The sequence below is a fragment of the Danio aesculapii genome, chromosome 9 (assembly GCF_903798145.1).
Source record: "Danio aesculapii chromosome 9, fDanAes4.1, whole genome shotgun sequence".
NCBI classification, from domain to species: domain Eukaryota; kingdom Metazoa; phylum Chordata; class Actinopteri; order Cypriniformes; family Danionidae; genus Danio; species Danio aesculapii.
In genome coordinates this window covers 44,252,398-44,279,553 of record NC_079443.1, presented here as the reverse complement: position 1 = coordinate 44,279,553, position 27,156 = coordinate 44,252,398, and the positions used below count along the sequence as shown (strand labels likewise).

The window sequence follows — 27,156 nt, the reverse complement described above, 5'->3', positions numbered from 1 at the left end:
GATTTTGAGGAGTGTATATCAATCATAAGTTTGATAGGAGTTTAGGAACACTGTCACCCACATATCATTTTTTGACATTAGACTATTTTTAAAATTCTTAATAAAATATGGTATTAGGATATTTTCAACCAAATTAAAGTTTAGCTAAATGTTCTAACAAATTAAATACATTATATTTGGGAAGTAAGTAAGTTTTATATGTAATTGTGCAATTGTTAAGCATCATAATATTTTAAATGCTGTAATACTGCAGTTAATGCATGTTTAGGTTAGGATTACAACAATTTGTTTTGCAACAAAAAGTACAACAATTTGTTTTGCAATATACAGCATCTCCAGTTTTTAAACCAAGGGGACATTTAATATATATATATATATATATATATATATATATATATATATATATATATATATATATATATATATATATATATATATATATATATATATATATATATATATATATTTGTATTTGTCAAATTTCAGATTAAATATTTTATAGTGCAATAACATAAACCATTACCAACAGGTAATCCAGTTCCAGAAGTGAGCTGGTTTCGTGATGGCCAGGTTCTCACTGCTGCCGCTCTGCCCGGCGCTCAGATCTCGTTCAGCGATGGCCGCGCTGTTCTGATGATCCCCGCCGTGACAGCCGCACACAGTGGAAGATTTTCTGTCAGAGCCACCAATGGTGCTGGACAAGCCACTAGCACTGCTGAATTGCTGGTTACAGGTAACCATACAACACAGTTTGTGTCTTAGTTTAAGATGTGGTCATCAAGATAATAATCATGTTTACCCCTACAGATCTCCTCACCAGAATACAAATGCCTAAATATTTGCTGTGCCTGGATAATGACTGAAATGATTACTGAATTAATTTATTGGAATTATCAAAATATGAGTCACAAATTCTACTATGATATGCTGGTATCCTTGAGTAAAGCTACAGTAAGCAAAAGAGTGGATTAGCTGCTCGGCTCATAAAGTTAGCAACTGTTGCTTGTTATAGAAAGTGGTCAAGATCTCCAGTGATAATATTTAATGACACATGCTATCATTGCTTGGAGAATTTATGGAAAGGAATTTGTTCAGAGCCAAGAGTTGGGGCCATGCCATGAACAAGTGCATGCACCTAGCATTTCGAACAACATTTATTAACCACTAATAGTTAAATAAGCCAGTTTTGCGCTAAAGTGACTTAAAATATGCCTGTTCTAATTCTCATATATGTCATATCTCAGGCTACTAAAGTTTAGAACATTTGTTTTGAAATGATTTGCGTATAATAAGCGTATTCCAAGGCAGAGGGAAATACGGTTTCTTCAGTTTTATTTTAAATTAAAAGTCTTTTGCTGTAATTTGTACCCTCAGTTTATCAGCTGTACAAATTCTTAAATTGTTTCCTCTGTTTAATAAATCAGGCCCTAGAAATAATAAACTGTACACAAGTTCCAACCTGTGCTCTCTAATTTGTAAACATATTTATGCTTACCTTAAATATTTGCAATCTTTGTCCACATATTCAAACAAAAAAGTTTCTTATTGCATGTTCTGTGAAATTAGTTATTACTAATTAGTTCATTTCAGATTGTCAGATTTTTAGCACTTTTTTCACATTTCTTTTATTTATTTTTGTACCAAAAGATAAACTAAAATAAAATAAAAAGTCATAATGAATTATAAATGTGTATCAGTTTTTTTTTCTTAGAATTTTGTCAAATGATTAATGGTGCTTTATAGTTAATTGTTATAGGCTGACCAAAACTAGTTGGCCACTGCATTTAGGCTACCTTTAATACAAAAGCTGATCTATTGCATCTGCCACAGTCATGGTCCCAAACTCGAAAACTTAAAGAAAACTGCAGAATTTAACATAATATTAGTAGCATTACACTTTTTTTATTATTGTTAATGCAAATACAATGCAAAGTTGATATGTAAACAGTATTTGCATACAATATATAGGCCCGTATGGGGGTTTCAGGTGGTTCAAAAGACCCACCCCTCACTGACAAAGGTCCAGAATTTGTCCTATGCAAGAGCTCAATTGTCCCATTTTGACTGCTATCCCGTAATAAATTGTGAAAATAACCCAGCAAAGAAGGCTTTGGCTGTTGCTTCAGTGTGACTGAGGAAAATTGAATGTCCTGGCCAGTTTGTTATTTAAATTAATGCTATTTAAATGACAATATGCTAGTTCTTAATTTAAAACTTTAGCAGACTCCTATTTTTTTAATAATATGATGTAATAAATTTGTATTAAAAAATAAGTATTGCAACTTCTCATATTTCTTCATTCTAAATCTTTAAGAAATGCTTTCGGTACATCAAAAACTTTGTTATGATGACCACCCAACCAGCTAGTCCAGCAAAAAAAAAAATTGTGCTTAAAATGTCACTGAAATGCAACCGATTAAAACTTCCTAATGAAATAGAAAATGAGGCGAATAACTGCAAAAAGGTCCAGTTTAAAAAAAAAAAAAAAAAAAAAAGAATCACCCCTTTCACCAGGCTAGCTACGAGCCAGATATACAAAATTTCAATTACATACAGTACATTGTCAATGGAAAAAGGTACAACGACGAGAGAGTAAGAAATAAAAGAAACAAACAAACAAAAAAGGAGCATAAATATGAACTTGAGGGTAAGATGTTTAAAAGTAAATTAAAAGTAAATATATAACTATAAAATAAACAAAATTTACAATAAAAGAAGCATTTCTTTTAGAGGAGACAGATTCGTAATAACCAAAAATCATATCTTTAAAAGTTACATTACTCATTTATTTATTTTTATTTATTTATTTATTTATTTATTATGATTTTTTACATTACTCATTTATGGCGACGTTCATGTAGTTATGATGACTCATGATGAAATGAAAAAGAATGTACCTGTAGTTGTGTCAACAGTCAAACTTATTAGCGCCCCCCAATGTTCAGTGAAAATGCATTACCCAAGCAAACAGTCAGAAAATTATGAATCGAAGCGCACTGTTTGAACGCTTTCAGGTTGTCAGTACTGGACGGTGTGTCGGCAAAATGTAGGTGTATTGCTTTCACTTGTCACATTATATCTCATAAGTCACAAAATGCTTTGTTTACAACTTTATGCACTATAATTTGGTCGCTATGGTCGCCAAAAACAAATCAGCTAACATTAGTTTAGCGAGACAGCAGCTTGTTCTGAAATAATAGCATACATAGGCACTGACTGAACTTGTTTTGTTTGTTTACTATTCGCATCGTGTAACTGTCTTGTAACTATATTATATAAATTTTCTTTAAATAGTAAAAAAAATCAATTTAAATGTACAAAATGTATTTTTTACTGGATTTTTCAGTTTACTAGTAGGCTGTCTCAAAAATGCTTTAATATAGTTCAGCCGCCGATAAACTTCCGGTGAGAGGTTATTATTTGACCATTTTTGATTTCATGATGTTTGTTTTACAGCATTGATCATGTAATTTAATCAAAATATAGTTTTTTTAAATAGACCAAAGCATTCATTTAGTTGTTCATTTAGTTTAGTTACGAGAGCCGTCAGGAGCAACATGCAGTGAAGATCATTGATTTTAAAAACAGATCTGCAGCGAGTTTATAATGACGTAACAGTTCACCAGAAGCACCTAAGCTGGCTTATGCAAAATCAAAAGTCTTTGTTTCTGAAATTCCAGATATGCTGACCGAAAATTAGCTTGATTCATATGTCTAAATGTATATTAATAAATTTATGCATTTTCTGAAATTCAGCTATAATGGTAATTGTACTAAATTGTGTGTTCTGCTTTGTACACAGTTGCATTTCCTTTGCTGTTTATTTACTCTTGCTAACAAAACATGTTACTGATCAATGTTTTAAATATTATAATTTAGTATTTAATGTAAAATATTTAATGTTGACATTTTTATTACATTTTTATTTTGTTTATGACATTTAATTTTTTCTAATTCAATTTCAGCCGAAACTGCACCACCAAATTTCATTCAGAGACTACAAAGTTTGACTGTGAGACAAGGGAGCCAAGTGAGACTGGATGTTCGAGTTACAGGAATCCCTGCACCTGTGGTGAAGTTCTACAGAGAGGGAGCCGAGATTCAGAGCTCCGCTGACTTTCAGATTGTTCAAGATGGAGACCATTACAGTTTGTTGATTGCCGAGGCCTTCCCAGAGGATTCTGGAACCTATTCTGTCAGTGCTTCTAACAGTAGTGGACGTGCAACTTCAACTGCTGAGTTGCTTGTTCAGGGTAAGATTCTTAGCTGGTAAAAATGTGCACATTTTCACTTTCCTTTTTTAAGAATAAGTGACTCAAACAAGCATTTCATTGGTTTACAGGTGAGGAAGAAGCCGTACCTGCAAAGAAATCTAAAACTATCATTTCAGCCTCTCAGATATCACAAACCCGTCAGACTAGGGTGGAGAAGGTGAGTAATGGTTGCAACAGTTAACAAGCCTTCACAACTCTCCAGAGAGCATCACAGTAAAGTCTCTTTTACCTCTTAGATCATTGTGTAATTGCTTTTTTTATTCTGGCAGAAAGTGGAAGCTCGTTTTGAGGCCACCGCCACGATGCAAATGCAGGTTGAAAGTGGGGTTGTTACAGAACATCTGGCACATAAGACTCCACCTCGTGTGCCTCCTAAACCAACTTCGAAATCTCCACCTTCACAATTGACTAAAGTTTCAACTGCTCGCCAACAGTCTCCCTCTCCTGTGAGGCATGTTAAGGGCCCGACACCCACTCCTGTCAGGTAATGTGTCTTTAAGTTTTCTGAATCACTTCACATCCTTTGACAATTAATATAGTACACTCTCAGAAAAAATTATACAATGTTGTAGCAAAGAAGGTACAAACCCTTGTCACGGGGACAGTACCTTTTTATGGAACAGAAATGTACCTTAAGACAAAGAAACAAATTTGTACCATTGCAGTTTTAAGGACATGATTTGTTCCATGGGAAACCAAAATGTACCTTTGGTTTTTAAAACTTGCAGGTACAATATTGTACCTTCATCAAAGGTTCAAATCTGATCCATGAAGGTACCACCACAGTGACAAGACACTTTGTACCTTAACAGTGTCAAATGTGTTCTTTCAAGAACTATTTTAAGGCATTAAAGGTGTCCATTTATTTTCAGTCAATATAAAATATCAAATATATATAAAAAACATTAAAAAGTTTAAAAAAAAAGATCTATTTCTTTCTAAACATTTCACAAAACTTTTCACAAAAATGTTACAGAAATACATTCTTCCATGTACAATATAAACTTTTTTTTTTTTTTTTTTTTTACATTTTTACACAATACCTTTGTAATCACTTAAAAGTTCATTTAATTTACTCAATTTTACAATAGAAATCGAATTATGCAAAAGTTTTGTAATGAGATCTGCACAATGTTTGATTAGTTTTGCAATAATAAAATGTCTGCATGAACACTTTGCATATGCAGGACTTTTTCCAGCTCATGTGTGTAGTGGAAAGCGAACGCCAAAAGGTGCGATTATCAATAATGAAAATGTATCAGAAAATGCTTACCAAATATTTATTAAAAGTGCCTTAAATGTTTAGTTTACAATACCTATAGTTTTGTTTTACCAGTTGTTTTGTATTATAGAACTTTATAATTAATGTTATGAGGTTCTTTAAACATGCTTTTAAATGATGATTCATGTTTTAATATGGAAATTATTCATAAAATCACTTTGCCTTTCCAGTCATATTTATTTTCATAGATAATGTGATAAAGTAGTTATCCAACACTTATGTACCTTTTATATGGGAACAATTGTGTACCTTCACTTCAATTGTACCATATAAGGTACAGAACAGTATCATAAGAGGTCTTTTCTGTAACATATAAGGTCCAACTTTTACAAAAGGTACAAAACTGTCCATGAAGGAACATTATATGTACCACTGTGTACCTTTTTTCTGAGAGTACATTTCACTGAGCTTAATTACAAACATGTTAATTTGATGGTAGTGATACACCTTTTTGCTTATACAGTAATTACTAATAAAATGAATGTTGTTTTGGAATAAAAATTGCTACTATGTGACGGGGTGAAGAATCACACAACCAGAGAAATCAAGTTTAGATCCCAGAGGGTGGATTTATTTACAACGGTGCATGAGTGCAAGATCCCAAAGGGTGCTCCAGCGGGTGAGGTGCTCTCGTCCGTTAGGTGCTCAGTGTCCGTGAGGTGTGTCTGGGAGGCCGATCAGTCACCAACTGCTGTCTATAGGAAAGAAAGGGAGAATAAGCTTTATTGCTCTGTTTCATCTGCATGCTTCCCTCTTTCCGGTTCTTTCGATGTGGCTTATGTAGCCGGTCTTGGATGAGTTGCAGCTGATGCTGATTAGTTGGGAACGAGATGTTCCTCTCCAGGACAATGCTGATGCTCGTCACTATATATATATATATATATATATATATATATATATATATATATATATATATATATATATATATATATATATATATATATTTTTTTTTTTTTTTTTTTAACGTGCATTGCTAATATTGATGTAAACAATTAACAAAATCTGAAAAAGATGTATATTGTAGAGCTGTGTGATTAATTGTTGAAACATTTCAATCTGCCATATTAATTAATAATAATTACTTACAATTATATAGTGCTTTTCTGGACACTCAAAGTGCTTTACACATTTTTTAATACTTTATTTATAAGGATTTTTTTATACATTTGCACAAAACAGAAAAAACAAACAGTCCACAACAACAAAACAAAATATACAAACAAACATTTCCAACACTACTTTCACTTTTGCGGCTTTAACAGAAGATATACATAGCTAACAGTCTGCAAACATTAAAGTCCTCAAGCGTCACACAAATGCACAAGAAAGTGCATGTATAGGGTGCATACGCAACTTCAATACAGTAATGACAAATGAATAAATGTGAAAAAAGGAAAATTAAATGATATACATAAAAAGCGAACTATTCAGCATGTAATAAAAGCAAGGTTCTGTATCCCTTATTACAAGCACGGCCATTGTGAAAGGCATTACAAGGTTACAGTGAGATGAAAGGAAGGATTTAAAAAAAAAAAACTAAATTAAATAAATATAAAAAAAGATCTTTTGTGATTATTTGAGATTAAATATCCTCCCGCTCTAAAAATGGCTGGTGAATTTGAGCATCTACTGCATGCTGGACCAATAGTAGGATTGATCCTAAACCATTTTAAATTTGTAAAATGTAACCTGTGAAGTATTTTAAATTGAGTAAGGGCATGTCTGGTACAGTGTGATGATGAGTATACTTTATTTAAAATACCATCCCATTCTGAATCTGTGAAGTCTCTGTTCAAGTCAAGCTGCCAAGAGGTTTTAATATGTTCTAAACTTTGAGGATCTATTGGACAAATTAAAGAGTATATATGAGAAATTAGTCTTTTACTTTCGGGTTTTAAGTCTAATAATGCATCAATTACTGAGGCAGCAGGTAATTCAGGAAAAGATTTAAATTTTGACTTAACGAAGCTTCATATTTGCAGAAATCTGAAAAAATTGTTTTGGGCCAGAGAAAAATTATTGGAAAGCTCTTCAAAGGAGCAGAAAATATTATCAATAAATAAATCTTTCAGGCATTTAATGCCCTTTTCCTCCCACACCCGAAATGTAGAGTCCATACAAGATGGGGCAAATAAACAGTTAGAGGCAATGGGAACTGCAATTGAGAGAGCCTCAAAGCCAAAATGCTTTCTAAACTGTGATTACATTTTTAGTGTATGTACTATTGGATTTAACTATTGGATTAAAAGAAGTCATATAATTATTTTCTAAAATTGGAAAGAAGAGAAGCTCTGGAACAAGCTCTTTCACCCTGTACCCACAGCGGAATTGATTTTGGGTCCCAAAGAGAAACCCAGTACACAATTTTTTGAATGTTGCTTGAATGTTGCATGTTACATGCGGATAAGTTGGCGGTTCATTCCGCTGTGGTGACCCCTGGTTAATAAGGAGACCTTGTAAAAATAACCTTGTCAGTACCTCTAGTAAATTATTATTTGTAAGTTGTCTGTTCAGAATAGTGGGAGAACCGTGATCTCCATTTCAACATTTACTACCATACATTTTTACTATCTAGAATAATTCATCTCTATTCGTATTATTTGCCAATAGAAAAGCCTGTTGTGTTATTTGCTGTAGCCCCTTTATGGTCACTACTACTACTAATAAAAAGTCAAATTGTAGAGGTCATTGTCATTCCTTAAGTCTTTTAAGTATTACTTTCCATATCTATAGACAGTTGAAGTTAAAATTATTAGCCCTCCTGTGAATTTTATTTTATTTTTTAAACTTTTCCCAAATGATGTCTAATAGAGCAAGGAATATTTCGGAGTATTTCGTATACTATTTGTTCGTCTGGAGAAAGTCTTATTTGTTTTATTTCAGCTAGAATAAAAGCAGGTTTATTTTTTTATGTCAATATTATTAGCCCCCGTAAGCATTTTTTTCTGATTGTCTACAGAACAAACCACTGTTATACAATGATCTGCCTAATTAGCCTAACTTGCCTAGTTAACTTAATTAGTTGAATACTAATATCTTGAAAAATATCTAGTTAAATATTATGTACTGCTTACATGGCAAAGATAAAAGAAAACAGTTAATGAGTTAAAACAATTATGCTTTGAAATGTGATGAAAAAAATCTTCTCTCCGTTAAACAAAAATTGTGGAAAAAATGATAGAGGCTAACAATTCTGTCTTCAACTGTAAATATACATAAGGTTGCGTGTTCATGTTCTAATAACATTTTTTTTTCTTTTAATTTCAGAGCTGTGTCTCCATCTACAAGATTGTCCGTTTCCCCGATCAGACCAGTCAAGTCCCCTGTGATGACCCGCAAACAGGTCACGCCATCCTCTGAAGTCTTGCCTCCATGGAAGCAGGCAGGGTATGTTTCAGAGGCCAGCTACACCCAAATGATTGCTGGAACAACACAAGTTCAGACCTCTACCCAGGTCCAAATGGAGCAGCGTTGGGAGGGATCAGTTGCAGGTGTCAAAGAGGTAAAGAATTTCCCATTAAGCAATGCATGTTAAAAATGTCTCTCCGCAGGTTTCTATCCTATAAATTGTTTATTTCTCAGTGAAATTGTATGTACTGTAAAGTTTAACAACATCTTGCAACCCCAATTCTACTTGCATGTAAAAAGGAGCAGCAAAACTCGGATGAGAAAAGTGTTGCTGTTGCCACTGTAGTTGCGGCAGTGGACCATGCTCGTAGTCGTGGGCCGCTCAGTGACGCTGTAGAACAGCCCAGTGTTGAAACCGGCTTAACTGCAGTACACATTACATCTCAAAATGAGCAGGTAGTTTGGTAGTGCTGTGGTCGTCACCCATCCAAACCTCATACTCCCATTTACCCCCAACTGACTCCACATAGATTTTTTAATAGCCTACCAAAACAGATTTTACTCGTCCATTTTCCCCAACCCATTACTTCATTCTTGAACATAAACTTATTTTTCTTTATTAGACAACAATTTAGAGGTTTCTTTCCACATGTCCATAGATATCATGTCAGGGAATCCAGGAGAAATCTCTCACAACTTTGACAACTCATAAAATCAGTATCGATGTTTCAACCACTAGTGAGAGATCCTTGGAAAAGATCGAAGCAACTGCAGAGGTAGAGTCTAGGATAATAATTTATACTTGGCCACAATGCTAATATTGTTTTCCACTCACTTTTGTCAGAGAGCACCTTCTGTTTCTGTGTTTACGGGGAACATTTAAAGGCTGCATATATTCAGCTATGGATAGTTTGAACAATTTAAAAAAGTTTGATTGAACTTTAAAGAATCAGCAACTTCATTGCCTTAACCATTTTAATGCAGTGAAAGTAATAAAACGTTAACTAAAAATTAGGGCTGCACGATATTCCAGCCGCAACCCATCACTGGGAAACACACACATTCATTCACACACATTTACATTTAGTCATTTAGCAGACGCTTTTATCCAAAGCGACTTACAAATGAGGACAAGGAAGCAATTTACACAACTATAAGAGCAGCAGTGAACAAGTGCTATAGACAAGTTTCAGGTGTGTAAAGTCTAAGAAGCAAAGCATTAGTTAAAAAAAAAAAAAAATTTTTACACACTCTTACACTACGGTCATTTTTAGCATACCCAATTAACCTAACATTAAAATTAATGTCTTTGGACTGTGGGGGAAACCGGAGCACCCGGAGGAAACCCACGCAAACACGGGAGAACATGCAAAATCCACATGGAAATGCCAACTGACCCAGCCGAGGCTCGAACCACCGAATTTCTTGCTGTCAGGTGAACGTGCTACTCAATGCGCCACTGCGTCGCCAGGGTGTAAATCATGTAATAAAAATAATAAACAAATTGCGAACAAAAATAATTGCAATAGAGCAACAAAAAATAAACAGTTCTTTATGGTTTTTCGTATAGACAAACAGAATTCAGGTGCAGAAATTGAATTATGTAATGGAAAATAACACTGTATAGTCTTCATTGAATTCATTCAGTAAAATAATTCCTCATTAAAGTCTCAAATGTATTTTTTTTTTGTGCCGAATGCGTTAAACTTTTTTGAAATGTCTTTCACTCTGTTATGGTTATACATTGTGATGACTTCACAAATGACACATATTCTCAACTGTTGTGCTGATAAACTATGATCACAACTCATCATTGCAGATCCTGTGATGTGACTATTGCCGACACACATATTGCGATATCAAATGCTGAAACAATATAATGTGCAGCCCTACTAAAAATCTAATGGTAAAGTTAGATTAATATGAATATGTAAGCTTTTTCTTTTAATGGCTCTTAAATGCAAGCCATTTAAATGTCTTCCTTGAATGGATAATTCAACATTTTCAACATACTAAACTTTAGTAGATAACTTCACGGGATGGTGTATTTTCCAGCTATTGTTTCACGTTGTTGTTGTTTTCATTAACAGTATTCAAGCTCTGTACTTTTATATGCAAATGGGTCATGTCTGCACATGTTGTCGATATTGATCAGTGATTGCTCTTGCCAGGGTGATGGGAAAAAAGCAGAGGCTGTGGCCACTGTGCTTGCTGCAGTTGATCATGCACGAATAAGAAAGCCCATGCATGCTGAAGGGGCTCAGATGGAAGAAGAGACTGATATAAAACATCAGGAAATGCTTGCAACTAAGCAACAGGTCACAAGTAAAAAGGAGCTGTTGCTAATTCCCCCTGAAATGACAACTACTACTACTGAGAAGACTTTACATGTCACCCAGGTTGGAAGCATTTAATAACAAGTCAAACATGAAAGCGATTTTGTTATTTGTAGTATATCTGCATTTAAATACTCCACTTTGATTTGTAATAGATTCAAAGAGCTACTGAGGTAATCTCCAAGATGGAGACTGACCTTGCACCATCACCAGTTCCACATTTCACAGTATCAAAAGTTACTGTACCAAAACCAGACCATAGCTATGAGGTAAGATTTGGTGATTACATGCAAGCAGTGAAATCCTCTTTCTCTACGATATCTGTTTTCAGATTATTAGGGAAGAGGTCTCCTAATCATATAACATTAACAAATGTGTATAAAACACATACATCTAAAATCTATTTTAAGCTGTTTTCCTGCTTGCCTGAAAGAAGTTTTAAGAATTCGATAGTACACTACCTGACAAAAATCCAAGTTGTAAGAGGAACAAATGATAACTTGACTTCTAGTTGATAATTTGGAAAAGTGGCAGAAGGTAGATTTTTCCGATGAATCATCTGTTGAACTGTATCACAATCGTTACAAATATTGCAGAAGACCTATTGGAACCCACATGGACCCAAGATTCTCACCGAAATCAGTCAAGTTTGGTACAAAGGAAAAGTAAAAATCATGGTTTATGTTACGTTTAGTATGGGGGTGTGCGAGAGATCTGCAGAGTGGATGGCAACATCAACAGTATCAACACATTTGTGCTGCCCATTACATTACAAACCACAGGAGAGGGCAAATTATTTAGCAGGATAGCGCTTCTTTTCATACTTCAGCTTCCACACCAAAGTTCCTGTAAGCAAAGAAGGTTGAGGTACTCCAGGATTGGCCAACCCAGTCACCATACATGAACATTATTGACCATGTCTTGGGTAAGATGGAGGAGGAGGCATTGAAGATGAATCCAAAGAATCTTGATTAACTCTGGGAGTCCTGCAAGAACGCTTTCTTTGCCATTCCAGATGACTTTTTTAATAAGTTATTTGAGTCATTGCAGATGCAGTCCTCCAAGCTCATGGGAGTCTTATTTCTCCACTGCACCATGACTTTATATTCTATATTGTACATTATTTCTGTTAAGTGACAAGACATTTGTCTCAGCAAAGTCAGGCCTCACTGTCTTAATTAAATAATTAAAAATCAAGGCATGATCATATTTTATTTTGGTAAAACAAGTGTAATCTAGAGGCATTTGACTTTTATAGAAACCACTTCTGATACCAAATGATTATCTAGAAGACAAGTTATTATTTGTTGTTCCTAAAACTTAAATAGACAACAAGACTTTTGTCAGGTAGTGTAGATCTATCTGCAGTGAGTTCGAAAAACATGAGATCACTATGAAAATCGGAAATATTCATCATTTGATCAAAGCCAAAAAAAAATGTATTCTTGGAAAATGAAGAAATATATACTTTTTTTGCATAGTTTTCATAGTTAAATATGCAAATATTTGTCATTTCATTGAAATGCAGAGTATTTAAATAATAACTGCAAGTGAATATGATTGTTGTGTTAACACTGGTAAATTCATTATTGCAAGAGATCTTTTGTATCAAGTCACAAAATGCAAAATATATATATTTTCATTAGTGGTCTCAGAATTGTGGTGCCACTTACTGTATTAATGTGTTAGACCTTATTTTAATATTTTATCACTCTCCTTTAACAACTGCTGCCTCTCCAGACCAATCTAAAAATAAAAACCCACCCTCAATCCCTCATATTTCAGCTTCACAGTAACTTTCAACATAACATCTATTCATTAGTTTTTCTGTCACCCTTTTATCAACCCATCAGTATATAAACCATTGAGTATAAGAGTTATCTGAAATTGCTAACCAATTCATTTTCTCCACCTTCCTTCTAATAGTTTCCTGACCATTCCGCTGTGTGTGGCTAAACGAATATAAGCCTGTTTTTTGTATTTGATGGTAATGCTGCTCTTCTTGGGTTGGTCAGGTTTCAAGGGCAGGTTCTGCTATTGCCACACTTCAAAAAGAGTTATCCACAACAACTGCTTCTCAAAAGATCATCAAGCCTGTGAAGCCTCCATCACACAAGATCGTGGAGACTCATGTGACCCCAGAGCCGACCCCATCTCCTTTTAGAGACACTACAGAGAGATATCAGACTCATTTTGACACAGAGTTGCACAGAAAGATAGGCATTTCATATGCTGGTGAAGAGTGGGATACAAAGGTTTGTGGTCTAACATATTTCCCTCTAGCAAAGCTAACATCTGCCTAAATATCATCAAGAAAGTCTTCATTACATTGAGTTTTTTTGTGGTTGGATTATGACTTGCTAAAAAATCCTCAAAGCTAACCATTTTCCTTACAGATTTCACCTGAAATACTCTGGCTTTTTCCCATCACTTTCTTCTAATCTTTATCTTTTTCCCCCCATTCTCTGTACTTTTAACATCATTTGTTTCTCTTCGCTAACAAGCAAAAAGTATAGCAGTCACTTTGTAAGGAAACTGTTTTTTCCCTACGCAGGTTGCAGAGACTGCAGCAATCCCTTCAGCTGTCAAAGAGCCTGTTGTGCCCCCTACATTGATAACAGTAAGTGCTTTGTTACATTTTTTTTGTGTAAGAAATTAGTTATTTGTTGAATAAATTGACAAATAAAAAAAAACGTCCTTTTCACTAGGGTTTGAAGAATGTGACTGTCACAGAGGGAGAGTCTGTCACTCTGGAGTGCCAGATTTCAGGTCACCCGACTCCAGCAATCATGTGGTTCAGGGAAGATTACAGAATCGAAAACTCCATTGACTTCCAGATCACTTATGAAAAAAGTTATGCCCGCTTGATGATTCGTGAGGCCTTTGCTGAAGATAGTGGCCGCTTCACTTGCACTGCTACCAGTGAAGCTGGAACAATCAGCACCTCCTGTTACCTGCTCGTTAAAGGTATGTCTTGAAATCATTTTATGTGATTGAATAAAATTCTGTTTATTCATTTTGTGGTGTACAACAATGTAATATAGTAATTATGGATAGCTATAAAGAAACAATATATTTTCGCAACAGTATTACAGTGCTATAAATAAGAATTTTACCCAACCCAATTTGGAATTTATTGTTTTCAGTGTTCAAACAGACGTGAAATTGAATTAATTTACCCTTAATTAGATTTATCCTAATCACATAGTATGCTGTGAGTTTTTTTATTTTGAAAACAGACATTTATAAAAATAATTACTATATTGTTAGAAAATTAGAGCTCAATGCTCAAAAATGTCATCCTTTTTACAGTATCTGAGGAGATTGAGAGCAGAGAGGAGATTACTCTCCAGGAGAAACAGTAAGTTACAAGGTCAAGAGGACCTTAACCAGTAAAAACATTAAGCCAAAAGGTGCATATTAAAATATGCTGTAATTAATTGTGTGTGTGTGTGTGTGTGTTTTAAACAAGGACTGTCGTTGAATCCAAAGAGGAGACCATGTCTGAAATAAGTTCAGTCTCCGTGGATACTGGAGCACCTGCTGCTCCTTTCTTTGTGAAGAAGCCAGTGGTTCAGAAGTTGGTTGAGGGAGGGAGTGTTGTCTTTGTGTGCCAGATAGGTGGAAGCCCTAAGCCCCATATTTATTGGAAGAAGAGTGGAGTTCCACTAACTACTGGATACAGGTACAGATTTTAAAAAAGTATTAGCTCTAGTTGGTCAACGCACTCTGAAACAGAAAGCTCATGCTTTCCTTGTAAATTAACAGATATAGAGTTGGCCACAACAAGGACACCGGGGAATGCAAGCTGGAAATTTCTATGACATTTGCTGATGATGCTGGAGAATACACAATCTTTGCCAAAAACCAACACGGAGAGACATCTGCTTCTACAAGTCTCCTTGAAGAAGGTTTGTTGGGGTTTTTAATAAACTGTGAGTAACAATTTAAAAACATATGATCAGAAAAATCTACATTTCATGATGCTTTTACAGAGGAGTTTGAAGCCTATATGAAGAAACAGGATGTGACATATGTAACGGAAGTGACAACAATGGTGCAAGAGCCCAAAGTGGCAGATGTGCCTCCTGTAGTTGTAAGTGAATATGAAAAAGAGCTCATACAGAGGAGGATGGCTCAGCAAACACAAATGATGCAGACCTTCATCTCAGAGACGGTATGAATTTAAATGGGAACATTGATTTAAATATTTTCTGTAATGAGAAAACATAATACAATTTAATACAATTATATAAATGTTATTTTTTCAGGAATTTCAAATATCTGCAATTGAAAGGAAAATTATCCAAGAGATTGAAATCCGCATCCTTAAAATAACTTATCAAGAGCTGGTGATTGAGGATGGAGAGGAGATGGTCATAAATGTTGCGGAGCATGAGGCCGTCGCATCCTCATTTAGCACTCCTGTAAAAAGCTACAGAATTCTGGAAGGAATGGGTGTTACTTTCCATTGCAAAATGGGAGGAAAACCATTACCAAAGGTAATAATGCTAAATTAATTGAAAGCCGTATTCGCACAGCAGCACAATGTATACTAGTAATTCTACATGTTTTGTGATAAATAGATTGCCTGGTATAAAGATGGCAAGCGTATAAAGCATGGAGGCCGCTACCAGATGGAGATTTTACAAGATGGCAGAGCCAGTCTCCGCCTACCTGTGGTGCTGCCAGAAGATGAGGGCATCTATACTGCATTTGCCAGTAATATGAAGGGTAATGCTGTCAGTTCTGGAAAACTCTATGTGGAGTCCACTGCTGCTGCTCAGCCTTACTATCCTCAGGCTGAAGCTGTGAGGAGAGTCCAGTGAGTTTTCCAAGCTTTGTCTCTATCTTTGAAATTTTGTGACTATATAATGTTTAAGGTAATGTTCCACACCTATGTTCACACTTTTAGGTCCACATCTCCAATGTCTGCTCGCTCAGCTAGCTACTCCCCTGGACGTTCTCCTGCTCGCTCTGTTAGCCGATCTCCTGCACGTAGACTTGATGACACTGACGAGAGTCAGCTGGAGAGGCTATATAAGCCTGTTTTTGTACAAAAGCCCTCATCCTTCAGGTGTTCTGAAGGACAGACAGCAAGGTTTGACTTAAAAGTGGTTGGAAGACCTATGCCCGACACTTTCTGGTTCCACAGTGGTAAGTGTGTTTCAGAGCTGCTCCACCATTCAAAAATTTAGGGTCAGAAATTTGCTGTAAATTTACGGTTGATATCTTTATAGTGCTGAAAAGATTTGTATCTCTTTTAAATTTTCTATTTAAGGACAACAAGTGGTCAATGACTACACTCACAAGATTGTGGTAAAGGAGGATGGAACTCAGTCAATGATTGTCGTTCCTGCCATGCCTCAGGACTCTGGAGAGTGGACAGTTGTTGCTCAGAACAGAGCTGGAAAGACAACTGTTTCTATGACTCTCACTGTTGAAGGTAACCTTCTGTTGTTTTTCTGAAAATATTAACCACTACGCTTGTTTGTGTGGCAGATTGTGTAAACTCATGTATTTTATATTACAGCAAAAGAGAATTTAGTTCGACCTCAGTTCATTGAAAAACTGAAGAATATCAGTGTTAAAGAAGGAAGTCTGGTTGAGTTGGCAGTAAAAGCCATTGGAAACCCCCTGCCCGACATCGTCTGGCTAAAAAACAGTGACATCATCTCTCCTCATAAATATCCTCACATCAAGTAAGTGACTTGCTTTACAAATTAATGTGTAATAACAGTTTTGTGGTACAAAACAATGTTTTATTCAAAATGTGTTCTGCAGAATTGAGGGTGCCAAGGGACAGGCACATTTTCAGATTCCTCAAACTTCTGGCTCTGATAGTGCATGGTACACAGCCACAGCCATAAACAAAGCTGGCAGAGATACTACTCGCTGTAGAGTCAATGTGGAGGTAGAATACACTGAACCTGTACCAGAGAGAAGACTTATCATCCCTAAAGGAACATATAAGGCTAAGGATGTTGCACCACCAGAGATTGAACCACTGCATCTTCGCTATGGTCAGGAGCAGTGGGAAGAGGGTGACCTCTATGACAAAGAAAAGCAACAGAAGCCACACTTTAAAAAGAAACTCACTTCAGTCAGAATGAAGCGATTTGGACCTGTACACTTTGAATGCAGACTGACCCCTATTGGTGACCCTACAATGGTTGTTGAATGGCTCCATGATGGCAAACCACTCGAAGCTGCTAACAGACTTCGGATGATCAATGAGTTTGGCTATTGCAGTCTTGATTATGAAGTTGCTTATTCCAGAGATAGTGGTGTCATTACTTGCAGAGCTACAAACAAATTTGGTGCTGACCAAACCTCTGCCACACTAATTGTGAAGGATGAGAAGAGTCTGGTAGAGGAAAGTCAGTTACCAGAAGGAAGAAAGGTACAAAGAATGGATGAAATGGAGAGAATTGCCCATGAAGGTGCACCCTCTGGAGTAACTGGGGATGACATGTCTGAGAAGTCCAAGCCAGAGATTGTCTTACTCCCTGAACCAATAAGAGTATTTGAAGGTGAGACAGCCAAATATCGATGCAGAGTGACTGGTTACCCCACTCCCAAAGTTAATTGGTACCTTAATGGACAGCTCATTCGAAAGAGCAAACGATTCAGACTACACTATGATGGCATTCACTATTTGGAAATTACTGACTGTAAGTCCTATGATTCTGGAGATGTCAAAGTATTGGCTGAGAACCCAGAGGGTACAGCCGAGCATGCTGTCAAGCTGGAAATACAACAAAAAGAAGATTTCAGGACAATCTTGCGACGTGCTCCGGAGCTGAAGGCTCCAGAGGCACCTGGCCCTGAACCTGGCAGAGTATCCTTTGACGTTGTGAAGGTAGATAAACCCACAGATGCTTCACAAGCAAAAGAAGTTGTTAGACTGAGGAAAGCTGAGAGAGTGGTTCATGAAAGGTCTACAGAAGAAACAGAAGAGCTGCGAAGCAAATTTAAGCGCAGGACTGAAGAAGGCTATTATGAAGCCATATCCTCAGTAGAATTGAAATCTCGCAGGAAAGATGAGTCTTATGAAGGAATGCTAAAAAAGAGAAAGGAAGAACTTCTGCACTGGACCAAAGAGGTCACTGAGGCAGAAAAGAAGAAAGAGGAAGAGGAACGCAAACTTACCATTCCTACAATCAGACCTGAGAAAGTTGCACTCTCTCCTAGCATGGAGGCTCCAAAGATCTTGGAAAGAATTCAGAGCCAGACAGTTGCTCTGTCTGATGAAGTTCGCTTCCGTTGTAGGGTAATTGGTAAACCAGATCCAGAGTGCCAATGGTTTAAAAATGGCATTTTACTTGAGAAGTCAGATCGGGTTTATTGGTATTGGCCTGAAGATCATGTCTGTGAATTAGTAATCAGAGATGTCTTAGCTGAGGACTCTGCCAGTATCATGGTCAAAGCCATTAACATTGCCGGTGAGGCCTCAAGCCATGCCTTTTTGTTGGTGCAAGGTACGTATTGTTATTTTTGAATCAATCTTATTCTAACAATTAATGTTACTTCATCTAATTAATTCTGTCTTGGTTTTTGCAGCCAAGCAAGTTGTTTCTTTTACCCAAACACTGGAGGATGCCTATGCTAAAGAGAAAGACACAATGGTAACCTTTGAATGTGAGACAAATGAGCCATTTGTCAAAGTTAAATGGATGAAGAACAATGCTGAAATCTTTTCTGGAGACAAATACAGGATGCACTCAGACAGAAAGGTTCACTTTCTGTCTGTGCTAATAATCAACATGCAAGATGATGCAGAGTACAGCTGTGCTGTAGTTGATGATGACCACATAAGAACCACTGCCAGACTTTATGTTGAAGGTCAGCTTACACTTATTCTCATTTGTTGCTTTTTATTTCGCATTTTTAAAGTCATCTCTGAATGTCTTTGGTCACATGTTCTATCTGATTTGTCACACAGGTGCACCACTGGAAATTGTTAAAAATCTTGAGAGCGTTGAAGTACCCGAGACATATTCTGGAGAGTTTGAGTGTGAACTGTCTCGTGAAGATGCTGAAGGCACCTGGTATTTTGAGAATAAAGAAATCACTCCAAGTCTAAAATATGTTGTATCCTCTCGTCGTGGCCGACACACTTTGTCTGTAAAAGATGTCAGAAAGGAAGACCAAGGAAAATACACTTTTAAAGTGGGAGACCTGAAGACAAGTGCCACACTGAAGATGAAATGTAAGTGAAATTTGAAAATAGTTAAAATATGAAGAAAATTTGGAATGATAGAATTGTATGTAATTATTTGTATTATTTATTCTGTGTTCAGTACGCCCTGTAACTCTGATGCAAGGACTCTCTGACCTGACAATTTGTGAGGGTGATATTGCCCAGTTGGAGGTGCGATTCTCTCAGGAAAATGTGGAGGGAACATGGATGAAAAATGGCTTACCAATCTCTGCCTCAGACAGAATTCACATTGTCATTGACAAACTTGTCCACAAACTTCTAGTTGAAAATGTCAATAAGGATGATGCTGGAATCTACTCATTTGTTGTTCCTATTCAAGACATTTCTACATCTGGAAAACTGACTGTGCAATGTAAGCTGGCTTTTGATGCTGATGGATAGTCATTGAAAGCTGAAATGCATTTAGAAAATGCTTTTATTTAACTTTTTCTCTCTTCTCTTCACAGCAATTGAAATAATTTCTCATCTAAAGGACGTTCATTCTATTGAGGGTACAAAGGCAGTGCTAGAAGCTAAAATCTCTGCCTCTGATGTTGCTGCTGTTAAATGGTACCAAAATGACAAGCTTCTTGTGGCTAGTGAGAGAATCCAGATGGTTGCTAAAGGCACCAAACAGAGACTGGTCCTGAACAGGTCTTTTGGTTCTGATGAAGGACAGTATAAGATGGCTGTGGGCAGAGTTGAAACCACTTGTAACCTGACAGTTGAGAGTGAGTATTTTTAATAAATGAAACCAAATTGCACAACATACTGAACAATGAGAACCCTTTATTAACAAACATATTTTTACAGAGGTCAGCATCATCAAGCACATGGAGGACTGTGTGTGCACAGAAACTCAGAATGTCACTTTTGAAGTTGAATTATCACACACTGGTATAGATGCTTATTGGACCTTCAAGAATCAGCCTCTCAAGGCTGGACCCAAATACAAAATCGAGTCCAAAGGAAAACACTACAGTCTGACCATCATCAATGCCATGAAGGACGAAGAGGGCCTGTATGCATTTGCAGCAGGAGAGAAGATTTCCAGTGCAAAACTAACTGTGTCAGGTATGAGTTTTAGCATTTGTTAAAATATGTGTTCAGTTGATGCAAAGATAATGCCTCATGCTTGCAATTTTTGTATACTAGGTGGTGCTATAAACAGACCACTCCACGATGTGACCGTAGCAGAATCCCAAACTGCTGTTATGGAGTGTGAGGTTGCTAATCCTACATCTGAAGGCAAGTGGCTTAAGGATGGCCATTCTGTTGACTTCAGTGATATTGTCAGGAGTGAGGATATAGATGCTGTCCGTCGGCTTATTTTTGTTATCACAAGACCACAGGATATTGGAGAGTACACATACCAAGTGGCAAATTCCAAGACATCTGCCAACCTAAGGGTTGAAGGTACTTGTACTGCTATGTTTTGAATACTTATGTCCTTTTCAACATATAATATTTGCAACTGATTACAACTGTGGCTTTCACAGCTGTGAAGATCAAGAAGACACTGAAGAACCAAACAGTCACAGAAACCCAAGAGGCAGTGTTTAGCCTTGAACTCACCCATTTAGATGTGAAAGGATCCCAGTGGATCAAGAACGGAGTAGAAATTGAACCCAGTGACAAATATGAGATTACAGTAGATGGATTAGTTCACACTTTAAAGATCAAGAACTGCAACTCTCAAGATGAATCAGTTTATGGATTCAAACTGGGAAAACTGTCTGCTAATGCCAGACTGAATGTCGAAAGTAAGTGTAATATTTGGCAAAGAGTAATTGCTTACTCTTAAAGCAGCTAAAAAATCCTTATATTTGATTTAATTCTCTTGCAGCTGTCAAGATTGTGAAAAAGCCAAAAGATGTGACTTCTCTGGTAAATGGAACTGCCTCTTTTGAGCTGAGTTTATCTCATGATGACATACCAGTTAAATGGATGTTCAAAAACCAAGAGCTGAAACCTAGTGCCAATGTTCAGATAATGTCTGAAAGGAAGGCACATAAGTTGGTTATTCAGAATGTTGAAGAAAGCAATGATGGAGAATACACAGCCATTGTTGGACATTTACAATGCAGTGCATATTTGCATGTTGAATGTAAGTATAAATGTAAAGATTTAACTCATCAAACTTGTTTAATGCCTACCACACACTGCTGACTCCATATCATGACTTTTTCAGCTTTGAGAGTCACAAAACCCCTAAAGAACCTTGAGGTTCCAGAGACCCATGTGGCCACATTTGAGTGTGAAGTTTCACACTTCAATGTTCCTTCCACCTGGCTGAAAAATGGAGTTGAGATCGAGATGAGTGAGAAGTTCAGAATTGTGGTGCAGGGCAAACTTCATCAGCTGAAGATCATGAATACCAGCAGAGATGATTCTGCAGAATACACCTTTGTGTGTGGAAATGACAAAGTCTCTGCCACCTTGACAGTTAGCCGTAAGTTCATTTTTATTTGATTTTCTAATGCAAAATTGTTGACCAGATATGCTTTTATTAATACTTAAATAATAACAACAATGGTAAAAAAAGGAAAACGTGATAAAAAAAAAATGAATTCATCACATGTACATGTTTCTTCCCTCTCTTTCAGCTGTGCTGATTACATCTATGCTTAAAGACCTGAATGCACAAGAGAAGGACACCATCACATTTGAGGTGACCGTCAACTATGAAGGCATCACTTACAAATGGCTGAAGAATGGAGTCGAAATAAGATCCAGTGATAGATGTCAAACTCGCACTAAACAGCTCTCTCATTCCCTCACTATTCGGAATGTTCACTTTGGGGATGTTGGAGACTACAAATTTGTGGCCGGATCTGCTGAAACAGCAGCAAAATTGTTTGTTGAAGGTAACACTAGCTTTGTCATAAAGATGTCAAATATTTATTTTTGGTTAATTTTGTTGATTCTGATCAAGTTGTTATATTATGATCAATTTAAGCTCGTGTCATCGAGTTCACCAAGCACATCAAGGACATTAAAGTTACTGAGAAGAAGAAGGCCATTTTTGAATGCGAACTCTCTGAGCCTAATGTCCAAGTAACATGGATGAAAGATGGTCAGGAGCTTGAATTATCTGAGAGGTATATCTTGTCTTTCCAAATTAATCAAAATTTTGCTCTTTGACATTAGTATGTTAAAATTAATGTCCTGATGCATATATCATCTTCACATTTTAGGTACAAGGTCTCCACAGAGAGACACGTGCATCGTCTCATGATCCAAACTGTGCGCATGTCTGATGCTGGTGAATACTCTGTGGTTGCTGGATCCAGTGTATCAAAGGCCAGCCTCACAGTTGAGGGCAAGGATGTGCGCATCAGTGAGCCTGCAGAAAAGGAAATTACTGTAAGTATAAAGCTGTATTAGATATTCAAGCATAAAGCCCAACAGTGGTCAGTGCATCAGTGCTTAATTCATTTCTATTTTAAATCCAAATTTTAATCTAGGTTCTTGAGAAACAGAGAAGTACATTTGAATTCGAAGTCAATGAGGATGACATTGAAGGTCGTTGGCTGAGAAATGGAGTGGAGATCCAGTTTTCTGTTGATCAGCGCTTCAACTATGCCATCATTAGAAAAATTCACCGCTTGACAATCACAGAAACATACAGAAGTGACGCTGGAGAATACACATTCATTGCTGGAAAGAACCGGAGTATTGTGACCCTGCATGTGAACAGTAAGTTTGATCTCAGAAAGTTTAGTGCAAACTGTCTATATGTCTATACTAACTTTTCTAAGTTATTTATTTGCACATACATTAAATGTTTTATACATTAAATCTTTTATGGGATATACATTTGTTGTTTACAACTTATTCTAATGCAACATTACTGCATTGTTTAGTCCCTGAGCCTCCTCAGATCATCAGGCACATGCAGCCCCTGTCTGTTGAGGCTGGCAAACCTGCACGCTTCTCTGTGGAGGTGACTGGAATTCCTCAGCCTCAAGTGTCTTGGTATAAGAACTCTCAGGCCCTGTCCTCTGGATTCAAGTGCAAGTTCCTGAGGGAGGGAAATGAGCACACATTGCTGCTCATTGAAGTCTTCCCAGAAGATGCAGCTCAGTATAACTGTGAAGCTAAGAATGACTATGGAGTAGCCACAAGCTCAGCTTCACTTAATGTTGAAGGTAAAGGAAAACAAATCTAAAAACAAATCACATTAATAATTATTGGTAAATGTTTTAATTATACTCGTCTTTTAATCCTCAGTTCCAGAAGTTGTTTCCCCTGACACTGGAGCACCACTGTCACCTCCCGTGGTCTTAACACCAATACAAAATACTTCTGCCAATGAAGGACAATCTGCTAGATTCCAGTGCAGAGTCTCAGGGGAAGGTAAAGTCAAAAACTAATAACCAAAACCTTTCTGCCTATTTTCCATGTCAGCAACTGTTTTATAAGTTAGTTCTTCACAGACTCCATATAAATTGCTCGTGTAAAGTCACCTTCATTTCTGTAGCCCTATATTCAGTAAAAATAAAGTAAAGCAGCTTCACATAGATCCCCAGAAAAATTTTAGTATAAACTATTGGAAACTGGCTATGGATGATTTTCTTCATTTGTAAGTCACTTTGGATAGAAACATCTGCTAAAAGGATGAATGTAGCTGTTAGAGAAGATCATAATGCCATCATCTATCCTTATTTTTACCAAGGTTTGATCTCACCTGATGTACTCGACTAATGTGTTCATATCGATACAAGTTTTTACATAAAGTGCACATGACTTTTGATCAAATTATTTTGTAACAAGTGAGACGAAAGGAATGGTGTAGTTTTGTAATAATAAACTGTACATTTTAGTTTACTGATTTTTCATTTAAGCAACAATAATTTCAAACTGAGTCTCTTTGGAGACAGAATTATTAAAATGCCTATTGCCTTGGGAACACTTAGGTACATGATCTAGTCGCTTGCTAGATTGAGCAGAGCACAAATAGTATGCTGGTACATATCACAGAATTTTTATTTACCCTAACTGATATTATTACTATTTTTCTGATTTACTCTAATATAGATCTGACAATAACATGGTATTGCAAAGACAAGGAGATCAAGCAGTCAGACATATTCAGAGTGTCTCAGTTTGATGAAAACTGTCAGCTGGAGATCACCAGAGTTTATCCTGAGGATGAGGGCGAGTACACATGTGTGGCCCGTAACTCGGCTGGAATGGTCTCATGTTCTGCTCTACTGAAAGTGGATGGTGAGTTGAAGTTTTCGATGCAGTCAGAAAATTGTAAACTAGTCTTAGTTTTTAAGTCTTAGATTTTAGTGATTATTTATTATTATCAATTAAATTATTGCTATTTGTTTGTCTTGGTATTTGGTGGCAATTTTGTCAATTAATTAGGGATGTCAAAGCTATCATAATGTTTTCATAAAAGACATTCAGAATAATATGTATGAACATGACGTCAGTAGCTGAGTCATCAGTATGCATATGATCATTTCCATTTCATCACTCATAGAAACATTAATTCAGAAACAGGTGGAAAATGCATTTTTGAACTTGTATCTTACATGTCTGGAATAATTACTGATTTCCATTCCACTGTTCACATTTTCTGTGCATTGTGTTGTAGTTTGGGAAATCTAGAATCTATTGCTTTTTTCTGTCAATGAGATGAGTGAAATTGATAACACTTTACAACACGGATCACATTAATAGTTAATGTTAATATATGAGCAAACAATGAACAATACATTTATTACGGTATTTATTCATTTTTGTTAACATTAGTGAATGCAAATGGAGTTGTTCATTGTTAGTTCATGTTAACGAAAAGTGCAGTAACTAATGTGTTGGTAAATCATGAACTTTAGTTAATACATTTTGTATTGTTCATTGCTAACTACCATGAACTATGTGTCCCGTATTGTAAAATGTTACCATGAAATGCATTATTTGCACAATTTGCACATATCTTAAAGAAACTGAATTGGTTTATTTTATACATTAACTGGTAATATGTGTGATTTTAATCACAAGTTCAAAGTTGTGACCATCTTTCTGTTATTTCAGAACAATTGTGCAAAAAAATTTTATACAAGAAAACAAAGTTTTATATGTATACTAATTAGTTGGGGAAAAAATCAATACTTCCTTTCAGGAGAAACACAAATTATGGATTATACTTCCAAGTTTCCGCTGCAAGCAACCTCTAGCCTTCTCACAAGCATTAAGACCATTCAGAAGGATCCCATTGGCCAGAAACCCAGTTTTTTTCAGCCTATTATGAGCTCTGTAGTGGCTCATGGAGAAGTGGCTAGATTCCATGCTCTTGTGTCTGGCATACCCAAACCAGAGATCAGTTGGTTCCATAACCAGCAGCCTATAAAGCCTACAAAAAATGTTGTTTATCATTTTGACGAGATGACAAACACTGCTACGCTAATCATAGTTGATACTTTCTCTGAGCATGCTGGCCAGTACACTTGCAAAGCAGTCAATATCAGAGGAGAGGCAGCTTGCTCAGCCAATCTTGCTGTAACTGAAGAAGGTAATTAAGATCAAAGTAGTTTATGGTTTTTCAATTAACAGATCTCAATTAATTCACGTCATATTCTTTTTAAGCTTCACAATCAAAATCTGATGAATTTCCTGATCACCTTCACTAACTTCACTTAAAATTAAACCTTTTAAGTTTTGCTGCAGTTGTATCACAAAGTGATTTCTAGGTGTCAGATGCATGCTTTCATTTTCAAATGCAACTCTGAATTTTCACCTCTTTTTAACAATTTTGTCCTTGTTGGATTATTGCTAAAGTGTTTTTTTTCTTGGATTTTAATGTTGTAAGTGAAACTTTAGTTCATTCATATGATTCTTTTTTACAGTTACAAGAGTACGAGAGGAGATTGAAGCAAAAATTGAGGAAGAGGTCAAAGGTAGGATGATTTTCTAGTATTTATTTATTTTTTAATAATGATAAAACTCTTGAATTTAACATTGTATTGCATGCAACAAATCCTCTTTAATGGGAACAACATTTACATTGTACTGTTGGATATGTGTATGATTGAAATCAAATGTTTTGTATAGCAAGCAATTTGATTGGGAGAAATGCTTGCTGTGAAGCACTTTTGCAAAGTTTTGCATCTATCTATTCCCCTTGAAAAGCATGAAGGATTTGGTACTTCTTGGTTGTTTCTAGAAATAAAAGGTGCAGGATGTTTGTTCTTTAAAAGTTCCAGACAACAGGAAATTACATTTTAAAAGATATGGAATTAGCCACATCTTTTAATTGTTTCTTATGTTTCTTGCATCTGGAACACCTTCCTGCAAATATTTCTTAGACTGGCTTGCAGATAGCGGTATGTGATTAATGTTGTTTGCTTTTTAAAATAACATGGTTATATATGTAAACTGTATTAGTTCGAATAAACGCCTTCTCAAAAAAATTCTAGAGCTGTTTTAATGACCACATTCTTGTTTTTATCAATAGAGAGTGACTTTTCTCTATATGTATGAAAGATTTTCGTCATTCTAAGGATTAGAAAGGGCGTTTATTCATCATTCTGCAAGTCAGGTAAGGAATATTTTAGGATATACATCTACCAAGTTAAACATACAAGAGACTCTTTTGCGAACCAGATCAGTATTATTGGGATACATATTAATGCTTTGAAAAGAAATTTATGCCTTGAAGAACTGTCCACAGAAGAAGGAACAAAACATCAAGCGATTTTC

At 36.1% G+C, this 27,156-nt stretch overlaps 1 protein-coding gene across 1 annotated transcript in view; it reads left to right on the top strand.

The window, feature by feature from the left end:
* The window catches only part of ttn.2 (titin, tandem duplicate 2), a 174,867-nt gene that overhangs the window by 2,056 nt on the left and 145,655 nt on the right, over positions 1–27,156 (top strand). Inside the window, 37 exon segments of the mRNA XM_056465825.1 lie at positions 530–733; positions 3,966–4,253; positions 4,343–4,431; positions 4,544–4,758; positions 8,824–9,058; positions 11,076–11,303; positions 11,396–11,509; positions 13,256–13,495; positions 13,795–13,860; positions 13,949–14,207; positions 14,553–14,601; positions 14,713–14,925; positions 15,009–15,151; positions 15,236–15,417; positions 15,512–15,742; positions 15,827–16,065; positions 16,156–16,397; positions 16,522–16,686; positions 16,774–16,942; positions 17,025–18,721; positions 18,804–19,085; positions 19,186–19,452; positions 19,544–19,816; positions 19,911–20,174; positions 20,257–20,517; positions 20,599–20,859; positions 20,943–21,206; positions 21,290–21,550; positions 21,635–21,895; positions 22,050–22,310; positions 22,403–22,544; positions 22,641–22,809; positions 22,911–23,142; positions 23,310–23,594; positions 23,677–23,802; positions 24,484–24,672; positions 26,304–26,354. Of these exon segments, the coding sequence (XP_056321800.1) occupies positions 530–733; positions 3,966–4,253; positions 4,343–4,431; positions 4,544–4,758; positions 8,824–9,058; positions 11,076–11,303; positions 11,396–11,509; positions 13,256–13,495; positions 13,795–13,860; positions 13,949–14,207; positions 14,553–14,601; positions 14,713–14,925; positions 15,009–15,151; positions 15,236–15,417; positions 15,512–15,742; positions 15,827–16,065; positions 16,156–16,397; positions 16,522–16,686; positions 16,774–16,942; positions 17,025–18,721; positions 18,804–19,085; positions 19,186–19,452; positions 19,544–19,816; positions 19,911–20,174; positions 20,257–20,517; positions 20,599–20,859; positions 20,943–21,206; positions 21,290–21,550; positions 21,635–21,895; positions 22,050–22,310; positions 22,403–22,544; positions 22,641–22,809; positions 22,911–23,142; positions 23,310–23,594; positions 23,677–23,802; positions 24,484–24,672; positions 26,304–26,354 (9,117 nt within the window).